The sequence below is a fragment of the Podarcis filfolensis genome, assembly GCF_964270895.1.
Source record: "Podarcis filfolensis genome assembly, chromosome: 5".
NCBI classification, from domain to species: domain Eukaryota; kingdom Metazoa; phylum Chordata; class Lepidosauria; order Squamata; family Lacertidae; genus Podarcis; species Podarcis filfolensis.
Genome location: NC_139608.1, coordinates 39,095,657 through 39,112,913, shown reverse-complemented (window position 1 = coordinate 39,112,913; position 17,257 = coordinate 39,095,657). Strand labels below are relative to the sequence as shown.

At 42.6% G+C, this 17,257-nt stretch overlaps 2 protein-coding genes across 2 annotated transcripts in view; both read left to right on the top strand.

Moving 5' to 3' along the window:
* LOC310763727 (nuclear body protein SP140-like protein) overlaps positions 1–17,257 on the top strand; it is a 116,934-nt gene that overhangs the window by 56,003 nt on the left and 43,674 nt on the right. The window lies entirely within an intron of this gene.
* Positions 171–16,034, top strand: LOC310763732 (nuclear body protein SP140-like protein). The gene is made up of 11 exons (XM_083616355.1): positions 171–622; positions 1,028–1,169; positions 2,304–2,469; positions 3,460–3,555; positions 4,408–4,550; positions 5,606–5,656; positions 8,192–8,310; positions 9,621–9,726; positions 11,939–12,010; positions 12,138–12,281; positions 13,736–16,034. Exons 1-11 carry the CDS (start codon positions 330–332, stop codon positions 13,814–13,816), a joined length of 1,413 nt encoding a protein of 470 aa, XP_083472481.1. The 5' UTR covers positions 171–329; the 3' UTR covers positions 13,817–16,034.

The following is a 17,257-nucleotide window of genomic DNA, read 5'->3' as shown; positions in this document are numbered from 1 at the left end:
TGTTTTGGTTATATATACTGTGGTTTTTATGCTGATCTTTTCTGTGAACTGCCCTGAGACATCTGGGTGTAGGGTGGTATATAAATTCCATCCATCCATCCATCCATCCATCCATCAATCAAGGTTCTGCTCAACCATCGCTTTAAGTTCACACCATAGAGATCACCCACAGTCATTCAGAGGCACTGAAGGAACTAGTCAGAAATCCCTGGACTGGATCCCACGCAAGTCCTGCAGGCTGTGGTCATGATCTGTGATGGAGGACGGGAGGGGCCTCTCAAGTCAGAGACTGACAAGAGTAATATTTTTTTTAACGTGAGAAATATCTTATGCACAGTTTTTGGCTCATGGGGCAGGGGGGGACTCATGGTTTATCATCAAGCGTTCCTCCAGTTTCGGTTTTCTTTTCTGATTTCTGTGTCCGTGATGATTTCCTTTCCATGAAACGGGCGGAGTTCCTCACTTCTCCCCGAGCGCAGCTCAGAGCAGGCAGCGCCAGCCCTCGACTGGAAGACGTTGAGTTTCCTTTCGTTTCCTCTCGCTCTTCTGGACGGCGAATTCCTCCTCCTGCTTTCTTCAGCCCCTTCCTCACAGCCCATCTCCGCTCAGTCAAAGCAGAAAGGTAAGTCAAGGGACAGGTCGGTCTCCTCCGCAAGGAAAAGGCGCTCCAGGGGAACCGCGCTTCCCCTCTGCGCTAGACTCCCTCTCGCAAAAGAGCGACAGACTCCGGAGGGACCCCCCTTCTGGCACAGCTGGGGACTCAGATTAAATGCAGAAGAAGACCAGGATAAATTAACCGGGCTGGTGTTATTCGCAAAGAACGCCTAAACCTGCGTCGAAGTGGAAAGAGGAAATCGCAACACAATTATTTCCACAGCCTGATCTAAAGCTAAGGATTCCATGATAGGGTTTCTCATTTTTGGAAACGGAATCATTCTAGATAAACGCTAGATAATGCTTAATTTTGCTTGTTTAAAAACCACATGATTTCCAAGGTCTTTAAAACATAGTTTTGTGTTGTTTGTAGTATGTCTGCTCCAGGTACTTCAGCTGAAATTTTGGAGTGGTTCAGAGCCCATAAAATGGAGATTTCTGCTGCAATTAGAGATTTGTTTCCTTTTCTCTATGGCCTACGAGACAAGAATATAATCTCTGAAGAAGATTTTAAGGTGACTATTGTATCTAACTGATGCAATTATTTTCTGCTTAAATTCCTACTTTGTTGCTCAATTCAATTTTTTAACAAACTTTTTAATGCATTGTAAATTTGCTGTTTTTAATTGATTATAATTTAGTGATGATTTCTTTCTATTGTTGAGGGTGAATTTCTGTTTAATTATTATTTCTGGATACTTTGGGAGTGTTGTGTTTTATTCTAACTGATTATCACATATTCCTTTATTTGATATAAGATATTTCTTTTAAGTCATATTTTTATTATGACTAGTTTGTTTTGCACCGGATTGTTATGTGTGTCCTTGTATATTTTGTTGTTTCTTCATATTGTAAACTGTCTTGTGTATAGCAATATAGAAAGATGGTATACAAATTAAAAGTGAAATGAAATGAAATAGCAGCAGCCTGGATAGCTAAGTTGGTTAGAACATGGTGCTGATAACACCAAGACTGCAGGTTTGATCCCCGCACGGGACAGCTGCATATTCATCCATTGCAGAGGGTTGGACTCAATCATTCTCAGGGTCCTTTCCAATTGTGCAATTCTACGATAATAATAATAATAATTTATTATTTATACTCCACCCCTCTGGCTTGGTTTCACCAACCACTCCCAAAAACACAATACAGCATTTAACATTAAAAACTTCCCTAAACAGGGCTGCCTTCAGATGTCTTCTAAGAGTTGGATATTTATTTATTTCCTTGACATCTGATGGGAGAGCGTTCCACAGGGTGGGCACCGCTATTGAAAAGGCCCTCTGCCTGGTTCCCTGTAAACTCACTTCTTGCAGTGAGGGAACTGCCAGAAGGCCCTTGGTGCTGGTTCTACAATTCCATCCAGGTTGTGGCTTGTTTCTGAAAAAGTGGCGTTGAGTCTTCCTCTGCCATTGGTAAAAGGCATAGGATAGCATATTAGTGTTCAGAGACATGTAAGCTGCCCAAGGTATTTGAACTTGGCAAAGGAGGATAAATGACAATTTCTGCTTCCTTTGATTGTGCTAGGATAAATATCTAACTAATCTGCTGTTAGATCTGGTAGGAAATGGGAAAGTTACTCTGTATTTTCAGTCTAAAAGATGTTTTGAAGACAGAGATCTGAAAAACCTTGTATTGTTTCTTTCTAGAATTGGCATGATTGGGTAACTGCAAATCCAAATGATATTCAACGAGTGGTGTACGAGGTCCTTGAGAGGATTCAGAGCGATCTGTCAGCAATAAAGGAAATCTTCTGCAGCAGTAACCTGGCAGCATATCAAGACTTACGGCCACTATATGAAAGCCTAGAAATTGGTAAATCATATTGTATTGGGGACTAAACCTACCAGTTGAGCCTTAAAGATATATAGCCAAAAAGAAACAAAAATCATTAGCATTTGAGAAATGGTATAGTCAGTGTTTGAGCCACAAAGCCTTGTTCAAGTCTTTTTCCAGCCATGCATTCACTGTTTCAGTCCTCTGCCTGCCACCACAAATGACATAAAGGTAAAGGTACCCCTGCCCTTACGGGCCAGTCGTGTCCGACTCTGGGGTTGCGCGCCCATCTCGCTTAAGAGGCCGGGGGCCAGCGCTGTCCAGAGACACTTCCGGGTCACGTGGCCAGCGTGACGAAGCTGCTCTGGCGAGCCAGCACCAGCGCAGCACACGGAAACGCCGTTTACCATCCCGCTATAAAGCGGTACCTATTTATCTACTTGCACTTAGGGGTGCTTTCGAACTGCTAGGAGCTCACCCCGCCGCGGGGATTCGAACCGCCGACCATGTGATCGGCAAGTCCTAGGCGCTGAGGTTTTACCCACAGCGCCACCCGCGTCCCAAATGACATACTTGTGCATTAATTTATGTATTGAAAATTATTGATAGGCTGGTGTTGATTGTGAAATATAACAATGTGGTTTACAAAATAAAACCAGTTCGCCAGAATGACGATAAAACATAAACCAGCATATTCAAAGTTCAGTAAAGCTGGTCCTAAGGATCATTGCCCAGGAGTGCCTATGCAAATAAGTAAGTTTTCACCAGCAGGCAGAGCAGCTGCATTCCCCTGTAATGTGGGGGCCACAGTAGAGAAGGCCCTTCTCTGGGCCCCCATAAGATGCACATTTTCTGGATGCAGCACGACTAGTAGGTCCTCTTTTGAGTTGTCGTAAGACACATCATGATTAGAAAGCTTCCAGAGATGACAGTGAGCAGGTTGCCTTAGGACTGCTGTCATTTGCTGGCAGCCCAAAATATGGGAATTGTAACCTTTGACATCCGTTTCTTCATTTCATCTTGGAAAAGGGACACAAGAGCAAAATCTGGATTTCCAGGGCACGACACTGCCCGTAACCTGTGGAACAGCACAAGGCATTTTACATACGGATATATTTGCAACAGGTAATCATTTGGAAGAGTAAATGTATAATTACATCTGTTTAAGGAATGTGATACCAACAGCAAATTTAAAAAATGGTGTTTGCATAAATGTGTGGTGTTGGGAGGAGGAGGCATCAATGTGGGTGGTATGTGAGTATCTTTTATTTTCTGGGAATACTTCAAATACTAATATCCTATAAAGCTCTTTAATTATATTCCACAGTATCCTGTGGACCTGGGCAAGCCTAAAATAATTCTATCAGTACCACAATGGTGCAATCAGTGCTTTTGAACTCTTTCCCTATTTATTAATGCATGATTAAATGATTTTATTTAGCTTTAAATGTTTTGTTTTTGTAACAGAACAGTGCCATGTTGATTCTCTTTATCATTAATGCATTAATCTACATTTATACATGGCAGTTATCACAACCCATAAATCTGAATGAAAAGTAATTGGCGATTGCTCCCATTTTTTTCAAAAAATATAGAAACAATTTATTGTGACCGTGTACAAGAGGGACAGGGAGGAAAGCAGGTGTCAGGGAGTCTAGCTGTGGTGATGGGCTAGTTCATTCTGAGGGGCCCTGAAGTTTGGCATTAGCCGTGATCAGCCTGAAGTTTCTTTCCGACTTCCACACCACCATCTTTGCTTCTTTCTCTCTTCAGTGAAGTCTACTGAATGGGATAGGTCAGGCATAGGCAACCTCGGCCCGCCAGATGTTTTGGGACTACATTTCCCATCATCCCTGACCACCATTCCTGTTCACTAGGGATCATGGGAGTTGTAGTCCCAAAACATCTGGCGGGCCGAGGTTGCTTATTGCCTGGTATAGGTGCATAACATTAATGAGACTGTTCTGTTTGTCAAAGGAGTTTCAAGAAAAAGTATTGAGGGTTCCAATGGAAAGTGGTTCACACCAACACAATTTCAGACTGAAGGAGGACGTAAACACTGGAAATGGTGGAGGAGAAGTATCCAATGTGGGAAGACTTCATTAGACACATTAATAAAGGTATGCAGTTCACTTGTAACAGCCGTAATTTTAATGCCTCGTTTTCTTACTTGCAACTCCAAAGGAATTTCAGAAGATACCATTACAGATAAAAATCCACATATTTTATTCTTAAAATGAGTATTTATTTTTAAGCTGCCTTGAGTCCCCTAGGGGAAAAGGTGGGAGATAAATAGATAGATTTATAATGATAGCTTCAAATTCTACACTATATAACTGGAGTTACCTTCATAACATTCTTACGCAATAAAGAGGGAGGAGAATAAAGAGAGAGCAAGAGGAACAGACGGAGCTCGGGTGCTTCATCAAAAACCACGAAGTGTACTTTCCCTGACTATCTGTTATCCCAACTCCACCCTTGCTGACGGGAGGCGTGCAAGGTAGTTTCCTTGTACCTGACAATGAGGTCAGAGGAAAATGAATTGCCATTTGTTTCAATTCAACCCCAAGCAGCAGGTTTTCCCTGGGGAAAGCGGTGGGACAAATAAGTGTGGATGAGCCCTTAGTAATAGAGTGGTACCTTGGGTTACATACGCTTCAGGTTACATACGCTTCAGTTTACAGACTCCGCTAACCCAGAAATAGTACCTCGGTTTTAAGAACTTTGCTTCAGGATGAGAACAGAAATCGTGCTCTGGTGGCGCAGCAGCAGCAGGAGGCCCCATTAGCTGAAGTGGTGCTTCAGGTTAAGAACAGTTTCAGGTTAAGAACGGACCTCCGGAACGAATTAAGTACTTAACCCGAGGTACCACTGTACTGAGTCAATTAACATTTGCAGTGGGCTAAGAAACCACTGTTTCTCTTCAGGCTCAAATGAATGTAATTCAGCAGTTTCACATCAGAACCAACTTTTACATATCATTGTTCACGCATGGCAACTTTAAGGTTAGCAGCAGAATGTCCCAGCGGAATGAAATATTCTCCTACTAGATTATAAACATATATCCGTAGTAAGGTGTCTAATTTCTTATGAGTTCACTTCCTAAATTCAGGTGATGTTTTGGGATTCTGATTATGCCTCACAGTAAACCTAATAATTGTGATGTTTATTTCAGAGGGGACTGCTACCTGAGCCACCACAAAATTCCAACAGGACAACAACGATGGTAAACATTTCCTTAACAGTTTTACTTGATTTAAACTAGCATATGCATAGTTTATTTATTCACTTATGTATTTAGATATTTCCTAACTTCCCCTCACCCAAAATGGTTGTACAGTGGTACCTCAGATTACATACGCTTCAGGTTACAGACTCCGCTAACCCAGAAATAGTACCTTGGGTTATGAACTTTGCTTCAGGATGAGAACAGAAATCATGCAGTGGCGGCGCAGCGGCAGCAGGAGGCCCCATTAGCTAAAGTGGTGCTTCAGGTTAAGAACAGTTTCAGGTTAAGAACGGACCTCTGGAACGAATTAAGTACTTAACCCGAGGTACCACTGTGCCACAGTTTACATCTAAATAAGGCAATACAAAACATAATATATAACAAAGAAAAACAAAAAATGAGAGAGAGGAAGCTTCATGTGTGAGTGAGATTTGCAATTCAATAGGCATTGTGGTGGGAGGCTCTTTGTCCAGCTTGCCTGCCCCACAAAATGATGGTGGCACACATGAAGGACAAAATCTAGTGCCAATGATGACAACGAGGGCTCAATCCCTTAGCCAATTATTTTTTTTACAAAACTCTTACAGTATTGAAACAAGACACGAGAGTGCAATCTTAGTCAAAGGCAGGGATCCTGCTCACAGTTTCTTTGAAATTTCCACTACAAGTGCTCACACTGCCAAAGAAGTAAGCTATGCTTTAAGCTAAGTAATGGGGTACCTTTCTGGCAAATTTTATCTGGCCTCTCCATGTGGGCCAACTTTGGCAGGTAGATGGGACAATCCACATGGCACCATTATGTCACAACATGATTGGCAGGCGGGGTGTCTCATCCCACTGCCAAAGCCCCTTGAATGGGGTTCCCAAGTGCTCAAAAACCAGCTGACAGTTGTGTGCTTGGCAACCAAGCTTAGCTACTAGTGTAGCTAGCCAGAGGCATGGGGGATGGTGGTCTGTGCCAGGTAGTGGCGGTGGGGGGTATCTGTAGGGTGGCACCTGGGTCTGTAGGGCAGCACGGTGTCTTGGGATTCTGGGTGGCAGGGGAGCCTGTGGGTGGCAAGGTAGTTCCTAGGTGTTTTGAGTGGAGCCACTTCCCTTCCCTGAAATTAGCGGCTGCCCTAAAAAACGCTGAACAACTCTGGTCTGCCCCAAGCCCTGGTGGGAGTTGCTACATTGCTGAGTGCAAGCAATGTTGCCAGTCCTGTGCTCAGAATGGGCAACTAGTGAAAGAAGCAGAGAAAGAAGCCTGTATTTTGCAGACATTGGAAGCAAATGGGGCTGCCCCACCTATATGGTATAAGGGGCTTTTCTATATATTTCCAAATGACACTCAGCATTCTGTAATTGATGTACATGTTTAGTCCTGACTGAGCTGATTTGGGGAGGTTTTGATCCTTTAGGGTTGTTCCCTAAATATTGTTTGTACTGCTGCAAATCCCAGGTTTTCCTAAACATGGTGATAACTTCCTCTTGTTTCCCAGTGTCCATGTTTTGGCACTCACTACCTGAGTTCGCTCTCCCCTAGGAGATATGGGAGCCATCAAGGTCAAGCCTATGGTAGCAGTCCAAATAAGGTTGGGGGAAGGTTGGATCAAGAAAATGCAGAATTCCCTGATAAAATAAGCTCAGTTTCACATATGCAACTTATAAAAGGAATAAAACAAAAACAGGAGAAAGAGGAATTATCTTTACTCAGAAGCTGAAAAGTCAGCCATGGCCAGTGAGTAATTTTACAAGGGTACCTTATCTAAACACCCTCTCTGCTTATTATAAAGGTAAAGGGACCCCTGACCATTAGGTCCAGTCGTGGCCAACTCTGGGGTTGCGGCGCTCATCTCGCTTTATTGGCCGAGGGAGCCGGCGTTTGTCTGCAGACAGCTTCCGGGTCATGTGGCCAGCATGACTAAGCCACTTCTGGCGAACCAGAGCAGCGCACAGAAACAAGAAAATGAAGAATGTCCTGATAAAATAAGCTCAGCTTCACATATGAATAAAATATAAACATATGAATAAAATAAAATAATTAAATAAAACAGGGGCAGAACCTGAAAAGTCAGTCATGGCCATTTATTACTGTTACCAGTGGTAGTCTAATCAACAGTGAGTCAACAGTGAGTAATTTTACAAGGGAACCTTATATAAACACTCTCTCGGCTTACCTTTTAGGGTCCAATAAATGTTACTTGTGTTAGCTTCCTGCTCTTCAGGTTGTCACATAAGTACTAAACCAAGAAAATAGGAAGATGCTGAGTATATATATCATGTAATAAACTGAATATATTTAAAGAAAACTACCAAAGGTTATTTGTTGCATCAAAAATAACAAAAGCTGTTTTTTTTTAAATCCAATTTTCCACACCGTTGTTTATTTTGATAATGATGATGTGTCTGCCAGCTGAATATCCTTTTAAACCACAATTCAGGGCTTTTGCCCTCACAAGGTGGTGTACAAGAAACACCACATATTAAAACTTACCCCCCCACGCATTCTGATAAATTTATTTTTTACAGTCACTGTTTTTTCCTCTTTAGTCTGAACATGATGATGTATGTATTGTGTGTAAGAAAGAAGATTCACTGATATGCTGCAGTTCATGCCCCAGATGCTTTCATGAAGATTGCCATATCCCGAAAATATCTGCTGAGAAAAGGTAGTTTCTCCACCTCAATTTCTCTATTAAGCTGATCTATGAAATAACAACATCAATATCTTACAACTAAAGCATCTGCTACATTTGCTAAGTAGTGCAAAGTCACACAACATGAATTGTAGCCCATGACTCAGGCTAAAACTGCATCTATTTGAAGCCCAACAATAACTTGTTAAGCTCTAGGCATCTCAACTGTGGACATCTGAATTAATGTTGGCAGTAGTGTGGTTTGCATTTCACGCCGTTTTTCATATTATTCATATTCATATTATTCTCATGTTGAGTTAAGGTGCAAGTCTGTATAAGGAAAACCGCACAGATTAAAACATCTTGTAACAGGTTAATGAATATTAGCCAAGGTAAACAAAACTATAACAGTAGTTTTCAGTAATATGTTATAGCCAACTGCGTAGCATTACTTTCTTTTATAGAACACCTATCCCATTGGTGCTTAATAAGAATGATTATTATGACTAACCAGGGCTGGCCCACCCAGGAGGTAAGGTGAGGCAACTCCCAAGGGGCCAAGCTGCCTTCAGCCCCCCCAGTAAAAGATGAGGGAGCCGGGCACCCCAAACGTTGATGGCCATTGCCATTCAAATGGTGTGGGTGCACTGAATCATGTGTTCGATTATGCGGACTGGGGCTTACCTCCCCCCCCCCCATATTTTATTCAATTTGGCCTACAGCAGGATCCACAGCGGCAGCTGACCTGGCTTCAAAGGAATGCTCCTTGAAGGCTGGTTATTATGTCCCCTTGGCAGCCCACCCTGTGCCACCTCCACAGCAGTCAGTGAATAGGAGATGCTGCTACTCTCCTCCCAAACCTAGGGAGGAAATGGCAGGGTCTGCCCTCTGGGGTCTGCTGGGGTCTGCACCCACCTGCCGTTAATCAGAGTGAGCCCCTTTCCCCCTGCCCCATGACAGCTTTTGATTTCGACTTCAACCAACAGGTAAGATTGATTCCCTTTGATTCCTATCAGGTATTCTATTTCAAGCATCAGATATGGTTGATTTGATTCCCTCCTAGTTCCCAATGTAGATATTCACTCACCCCTCAGGTGCCAAGATGTATTGGACTGGTCCTGTGACTAAGGCCTTTTCTTCTTATTTGTTCTGATGCTTATTCAGCCAAGGATCTGTTATCCTATGTCTTTTTGTCTGAAAGCATTGTTTGTTTAAGAACGACCTGGTTGTATGGCAAACTTACACAATTAATCATAAAACATTATAATCAACAGCTACCAGTGTGGCAGTATTAAATGCAAATTGCATTCAATGGTATTATCACACTTTGTTCTGCTTTCCAGAAATAGGTGGAAATGCACCTTTTGCCAATGCCCCGAAGCAGCAAGCGACCGTCACCGTGAAGAGCACCTGGTTCTGAGATGGAAGATGCGTGGCAGGACAATTGCGGTGAGCTACATCAACCTTTTTCTGCTTCAGTTAAATGACAGGAAACATAGCAAAAAGAGGGCTGTGACATTAATTGCTTAAAAATCTGGGATGATCGAAACCTTTTTTCCCATTCATTAAGCCTTAGAGGAAACTGCTATCAAATATATATAACTCAAGGTGTTAACACTAGCATAAAAGCCCTAAATGGCTTAGGAACCAAATATCTAAAAGATCGTCTGTCAGGGTTTATGGGTTCAGAGTCAATCCAAGTCCCCCAACAGGTAAGCCCAACAGAGACTCCATCTCCTCAGAGTACTGCAGAAGGATGATGTCAATCAACATTTGATGATCTCCTTCTACCTGTCAACAACAGAAAGTGTCCTTTCATACTGCATCATGGTGTGGTACGCTGGTTTGACATCAACTGATAGGAAGTGCTTACAGAGGGTGGTGAATACAGCATAAGATATTATGGGCTGTCCTGTGAATCCGCTGGATGAAATAGTGGAAGAATGTTGCCTCAGGAGAGTGAGGAAAATTCTCAGGGATGATTTACACCCTGGCCGGCACTTTCTTGATCTCCTGCCCTCGGGCAGAAGATATAGAAGCATGATTAGTTGCACCAAAGAGGGTAAAGAACAGCTTCTATCCGTGGGCTGTTAGGCTGCTGAATGAAAAGATAACAACAAGGCAACTGACTTTCAGGTTTGGTGGGTGTGCATCAGTAAACGAGGGGAATTAAGACTAAGAGAACTGAGTGGGGGGTGCTCGTGTAATCTCACTGTATACAAGTTGTACAAGTGACAATAAAGTATTTCAATGGTGCTACCACCCCCTTCTTACAGAGGATGCCTGTGGCTCACTGAGCCCTTATGAGATTTCAGAAAGTAACAGCTAAATTACCACTTTCTACTGCCTGAAGCCTCCAGCAAAATGAAACACTTACACCAGAGGTTTTCAACCTTTTTGGGTCCATGGCTCCCTTGACCAACTACATTCTTTCTGTGGCACCCCTGTGGGGCTCAGGAGCCCAGTTATGTCACCCCTTGTCTGCAGAGCCAGCAGCATCTCATCCTTTTTCAAACACCCTCCCTTCTGGAGGGGTCCCTCAGTCTCCTCTCCCTTCTCCTTGGGAGTCCTCCGGGCAGCCACTGCCGCTACTCCTGATCTCTGAGCTGCCCCCCCTGCCTCAAAGAGAGGTGCCTCCTCACACTGGCCCACAGGGGCCTGGGAAGCCCCCCCCCCACCAGCCAGCCACAAAGGCACCATTTGCCTGAGGAGCTTGCAGCCAGGGCTGCTGCAACAAACAGCTGCGCAAGCCTTTGGGAGGCAGAGACACAAGAGGGCATCAGAGGAAGGGAGGGAAGGCAAGAGGGACAGAGGCCAGTGTTGCCATGGCACATTGACTGAAAACCACTGACTTACACAAAAGCCAGATGTGACTAAAGAGATCTGAGGCACCGGGCTCCAAATCAACACACAAAAGTACATAATATGTATTTAAGATTACTAAATAGCAGTAATATGGACCAACATCGCTAGCTTTGCTTATGAAAGTTATTGTTACTGCTCTATTAAAAAACAAATATGATGGGCTTGCTAGAAAAGAGGGTCTTGGAAATCTTGGTTTTAGCACCATCATGAAATAGTTGGTCATGTGCTCTTTCAGTGTTGATATTACAGTGTTACCTCGGGTTAAGTACTTAATTCGTTCTTAACCTGAAACTGTTCTTAACCTGAAGCACCACTTTAGCTAATGGGGCCTCCCGCTGCTGCTGCTGCGCCGCCGGAGCACAATTTCTGTTCTCCCCCTGAAGCAATGTTCTTAACCTGAAGCACTATTTCTGGGTTAGCAGAGTCTGTAACCTGAAGTGTATGTAACCCGAGGTACCACTGTATTGCTTTTGCCAAAGTTCTAAAGAAAAACATGCATCAGAGTAAAATAAAATTCAAATTTTATGTTAAATTTTGTTTTGTACATATGCACATTTAATCAGTGAGCTATGCAGGTAAAGCATGATGATTATTTACAATTTCTTAATTGCTAATTAAAATCTCATTACCAAGGAAACATTATCTTGGTTGTGATATATATTAAGGACACTTCTTTGAATACAGATTTCATTGAAATTGCTGGGAGTTATTTCCAATATAACAAATGCATATTTATTAGCATGGGATCCTTATTTTATCTGAGCCCCCTTAAATATCAGTTTCTTTTGTTTTATAGAGATGCGAGTTCCTGCTTTTGAGGATCTCCTGTCAGCCTAAAAGTTTTCTTTTTGTTGACAATCCAGCTACAGTAAGTCTTGCTGACTACAATATTTGGGACATTGATGCAGAAATGGTTCTTTAAAATGTTACAAGTGCTTGAATTGAAATTGCAGGAAATTCTACAAATATTCTTTTCCGATGTGCTGATTTAACAGATACAAAATTGTAATGCCATCATAAAGAGACCCATGTGGCTCAAGCGCCTAGCCGAGAAGTTGCATAAAGAAAAATACAACACAGTGGGAGATTTCGTAAGAGATATGCGCCTGATGTTCAAAAATTTCTGTAAATTTTATAAGGTAAGCTCCAGTCTCTCTTTCCCCTACAGTTCCTTGCCAGTGCATTTTGAAGATGCAGGAGTGGGTAGAGAAGGTAAAATTATATTTCCATTCTAATTGAAATAAAAAACAAAACAATCAGGGTGGGGAAAAGCGAAAGGTGATTTAGTCCATTTTCCATTTCTTCTTTCCTCACACATACTCACAACCTCTCTCACAATGATCACAGTGTCTCATAGTCAGCAATCCAGTACGTTTCCAAGCACAATTCAAAGTGTTGGTGCTGACCTTTAAAGCCCTAAACGGCCTTGGTCCTGTATACCTGAAGGAGTGTCTCCACCCCCATCGTTCAGCCTGGACACTGAGATCCAGCACCGAGGGCCTTCTGGCAGTTCCCTCATTGCGAGAAGTAAGGTTACAGGGAACCAGGCAGAGGCCTTCTTGGTAGTGGTGCCCGCCCTGTGGAACGCCCTCCCTTCAGACATGAAAGAAATAAGCAGCTATCTTATCTTTAAAAGACATATGAAGGCAGCCCTGTTTAGGGAAGTTTTTAATATTTAACGCTGCATTGTTTTTAACACTTGATTGGGAGCCGCCCAGAGTGGCTGGGCAAACTCAACCAGATGGGCGGGGTATAAATAATAAATTTATTATTATTATTATTATCCTCATGCATTTCCCAAGAATCCCACCTGGCAGCGGCGGAGCAAGCCAATCGGGCGCCTAGGGCGGCGCGAGCTGGAGGAGGATACTCCTCAGGGCCTCTGAGGAGTCTGCCTGCCTCCTCTCACTCAGCCGCCCTACAGCTGAGGGGGAGGCAGCGGGCGGACCGTTTGGGCAGGGCAGAGCCTGCGGGCGCTCAAGCCACCATGTCACTCCCAGGAGAGACGTGTGGCTTGGGCGCGCTGCAGGCCCCACCGTGAGTGCCACTCGGCATTTTGTCACCCCCCAGTGGTGACACCCGGGGTGACCTGCTCCACCGCACTCCCGTTCCTCCACCACTGCCACCTGGAACCCCTTTTGTCTTTAAAAGCTTGGTGAATGTCTGTGGTTATTACAGTAAAAGTAACTCGTAACTTGTGTGCATTAAGCTTTATGCACTTGACAACAAATAATACAAAGAAATTAATAGGAGGTGGGCATCTGGGGGGAAATACTTTGGTAATCCCACCTGCCATTGAACCCAATGTGTTTTGACTATCCACGATTTTGGCTTTACGCTCTATCCTCAGAATGTAACCCTGCTGTAAAGTGGAAGTCATCTGTATAAATAACTGAGAATCTACTAGTTCATTGTACTGGTGCATAAGTTGCCAACCAGAACCTGAATTGTCTAGGAGAGCAGGAGAGCAGAAATATTTAAATACATAGCTTCCCTTGTTGTAAGTGTTTTGAAGCAAAATGGTAAAATTTAAACAAATAAAGTAACAAGCTCCAGACATATCAAAGTGAACATTTTAATTCTTTTTTTCTAGGGCAATGACATGGTGGAATATGGAAGAGAAGTGCAAGCTGAATTTGAAAATAGCTTTCGGGAAGTGTTTTCTATTCTGTAACAAATTTCTTAAATTCATTGGTTTTCAGACATGTGAGCCAGTTTCTCAGCTAACCAACTTTCCATGCATTATGTAAAAATTGGATTTCTGTATAAGTAATACTTCATGCCAAATTTTAAAAATGGTGCTTTATATATGTATAACTTAATTTTTATTACTCAGGAGGATACATAATGCTACCTGCATTCTTTAGGATTTAGAAATTGAACTGCCATGGGGATTTTAGGTGGGTTTGCAGGAAGTACAGGAAAAATGTATTCTGTGTATTCAAATTATTTGGCTAAATAGTTAGATTTATAACATGGCCATAGCAATGGTTTCTTCCATTTCCTTAGCTTAATCTAGTGCTTTTTTTCCTTAAAAAATGTTTAGGGGTACTCTCATTTTCCTCATATTGAAACACTGCCCCTCAATGAGGCCAAATTTAGATTCACAAAATGTTTAGGGGTATAGATACCCCTGTGTCCCCCCCCAGAAAAAATGCACTAGCTTAATTCCACCCTCTCCCAACAGCCACTAGCTGTGGACAAGGTGAGAAAAGCAGGTCCAGAGGTTCCAGCTGCTGCAAAACATTGCAGCTAGTGCTAGATTGTTGAGGGGAACAGATTCTCTCCCCCACATAACTGCAGTGCCCAAAAGTCTGCAGTGGCTGTCCATATGCTAGCAGGCCAGGATCAATATTCTTATAATGTAGGCATCCCCCTCACTTATGTGTGTGCCACCTTGTATATGTGTGGTGCTGGGAAATAAATAAATGAATGGAATCATGCCAGGAAAGGATGGGAGAGAGCTGGAGAGTCCTCGTGGCTCACCAGGAGACTCTCTCAGAAGCCTGAAGAGGACATAAGTGAAGGCAGAGGAAGCCCGAAGAGTGTTGAGATGCAGTGGAGCTTTGTTTAGGCTACCTAACAGCAGCTGCCTGCAGCCTCCAACCTATCCTCCAGTCTCCAGCCAGTCCCAACTCTAGCTGAAGAGAGAGTTGGGGAGAGAGAGAGAGATGTAGGAATAACGGAGGACGACAGGAGATTGGATGCAGGTGAGCTGTGCAGAAGCACGCTGGCAAGCATGCTTCAAGACAAGCTGCCGGCTAGCTCTGTAGAGGCTCCTTTTATTAGCACAATATGTAAAACCAGTCAGATACATTTTGGACTGTGACCTTTACACATCTTCCAATCCCAAGATCGAGGGGTGGTACAATGTTATTTTGGCACCTGTTCCCACCATGTCATTTCCCCCTTGAACAATGTATGACGAAGGAGACAAAGGTCACAGACAGGGCACGGCAGACCACTAAGAGAGCAAAGGTTAGATAGAGGGTATGATGTTCAGACAGCTGTGGCTTTGTCTGCGGGCGGAAGTGTGCTCCACACCCGGCGATCATTCATGAGAGAGAGCGCTCAGGAGAGCAGGGGGAAATAGACTCAACAACTTTCGGCTCAACAATTTTGGGTTTTCCTTAAAAAAACCTCAACAACCTTAGGGGTGTCCGGATTTTTACTACTTGAAATATGGCAACCCTAACTACACGAGGGCCCAGAACATTACCTCCGCATAAGTGGGGTGAAACCTAAAATTTACAAGGCCCTTAACAATTTGGGTTCAGGATACCTCCAGGACCACCTAATCCCTTATATCTCTGCCTGATCAGTGTGGTCTTCAGGAGTCACTGTTTATGGCATGGCTGAGATGCATGGCTTGGATTTGCTAGGAAACATGCATTTTGTATTCTGGGTCCAATTTTATGGAACTCCCTTTCAGTTGAGGTCAGACAACCTCCCCTCTCTTGAACTTCCAGCACATACTGCATTGTTAAAAAAAATTCCAGTGGGTGTATCAAAGTATGTGAAACTAAGTAAGAGAGTTAGGACAGCAGATAGAGAGAGAGACTTAGTGACAGAGGGAAGGCAAAAGTTAAGGGAACAGCTACCAGAAAGCGATTCAGCACAGAAAGTATAGAGAGAGCAGGAGGGTCAGAGGCTTAAGAGTTAAAGCTTGCTTAAATAAAGGTTTTTTGTTTTGTTTTATAGTACCCCTGCCTGATCCTTAGTGATAATTAACACCACTTGAAACAGTGGGCATTTTAACTGAAGTTTCAATTATAATTTCAATTGATTTTTATTTTTTTGTACTGCATCTTTGTAAACCACTTAGAGACTATTGTAGTTAAGCATATGTAAATTCTTGAAATAAATAAATAAATTTTTGCTATCTGGACAAACTTTATTTTATATGCATCTAATATCAATATGCAAGGACACCTATTGATTGGTGTCTCAGAAATATGAAAAGATTAAAGGTGATATGGGTGATGCATTTATTTTGTGTCTCTTGCACCAATTGATAATTACAATTTTTTCCCTTTTATTTCCTGTATATAATGCCCCTAGGAGTCCTACAGTGGGGGGGGATATAAATAAAATATTTTAAAATGAATTATGCGTGTCTACAATTCGAAGTAACAATGATAATAACAGACATTTTACAATAAGTGAACTAGCAAATTCACAAGCTATGAATTCCAAAGTACTTTCATGAAATGGAAATGGAATTGCTTCCAGTTAAGGTGCCTAAAATCTGTAGCCACTGCTGAATTCTTGAAAGCATCCTCCCTGCAAAAATTAATTGTAGGATAAATGCTAGCGCTGTGCAACTGATCATTCTGAATACCAAATAATGAACTGATTTGATTTGTGCCAGACCTGAATTTGGTAAACAAAGCTCTGTGCAATCTGAATCGCATAAATATGGAGCAATCTGTTGTGATCCAGATCTCAGAATGGTCTCCAAAATGTTGCACCACCATATTAATTACACCACCATATAAGGAAAATACAAGGGATAGGTGACAGGGGATAGAGAGCTGTACTGGATAGAGAGCTGTTCACTGAGAACTCTACTTTCCAATCCAGGGCTAGAATCTCACCCAACACTCTTCAGACACAAGGCTGGGGCGTGGGCTGAGGTGGTGGTGTAATTATGAATGTGGTGGTACACAATCCAGGGACAAAAATGTATGATGTCAAAAACTTTGGTCGGTGTTGCATGAGGGAAGGTGAAGTTGGTTTTTGAAGACAAGTAAATGCAAGCAGAATAAACATGGTATTATTATTATTATTATTATTATTATTATTATTATTTATTAAATTTATGCCACTCTTTATCCAACAATTGCAGGGCAGCTTACAGCATAAAAACACAAAATGCATAACATATGACATCACCCCACTTTAACATGCTTTGAAAAATACCTACCACCAACTTTACCACTTTTTAGATGCCCTGACAGTGAGGGAAAAGACAGGTGAAGTATTGTGAGGCTTTGCTAATATATTTAAGCACTCTTGTGAATCCACTCCCAGAACATGTATTGCACTGCAGAATACTTCATTTCTTTCTGGTGTAATGTTTTATTGGCACTGACGTGCAGCATTCTAGGTTGCC

Bases quoted from the DNA above. Each gene is read 5' to 3' on its own strand.
- LOC310763732 (XM_083616355.1), top strand. From the start codon at position 330: ATGCACAGTTTTTGGCTCATGGGGCAGGGGGGGACTCATGGTTTATCA. The intron at 1,170-2,303 runs GTGACTATTGTA...GTTTCTTTCTAG, and splicing joins TCTCTGAAGAAGATTTTAAG to AATTGGCATGATTGGGTAAC. The intron at 5,657-8,191 runs GTAAACATTTCC...TTTCCTCTTTAG, and splicing joins CCAACAGGACAACAACGATG to TCTGAACATGATGATGTATG.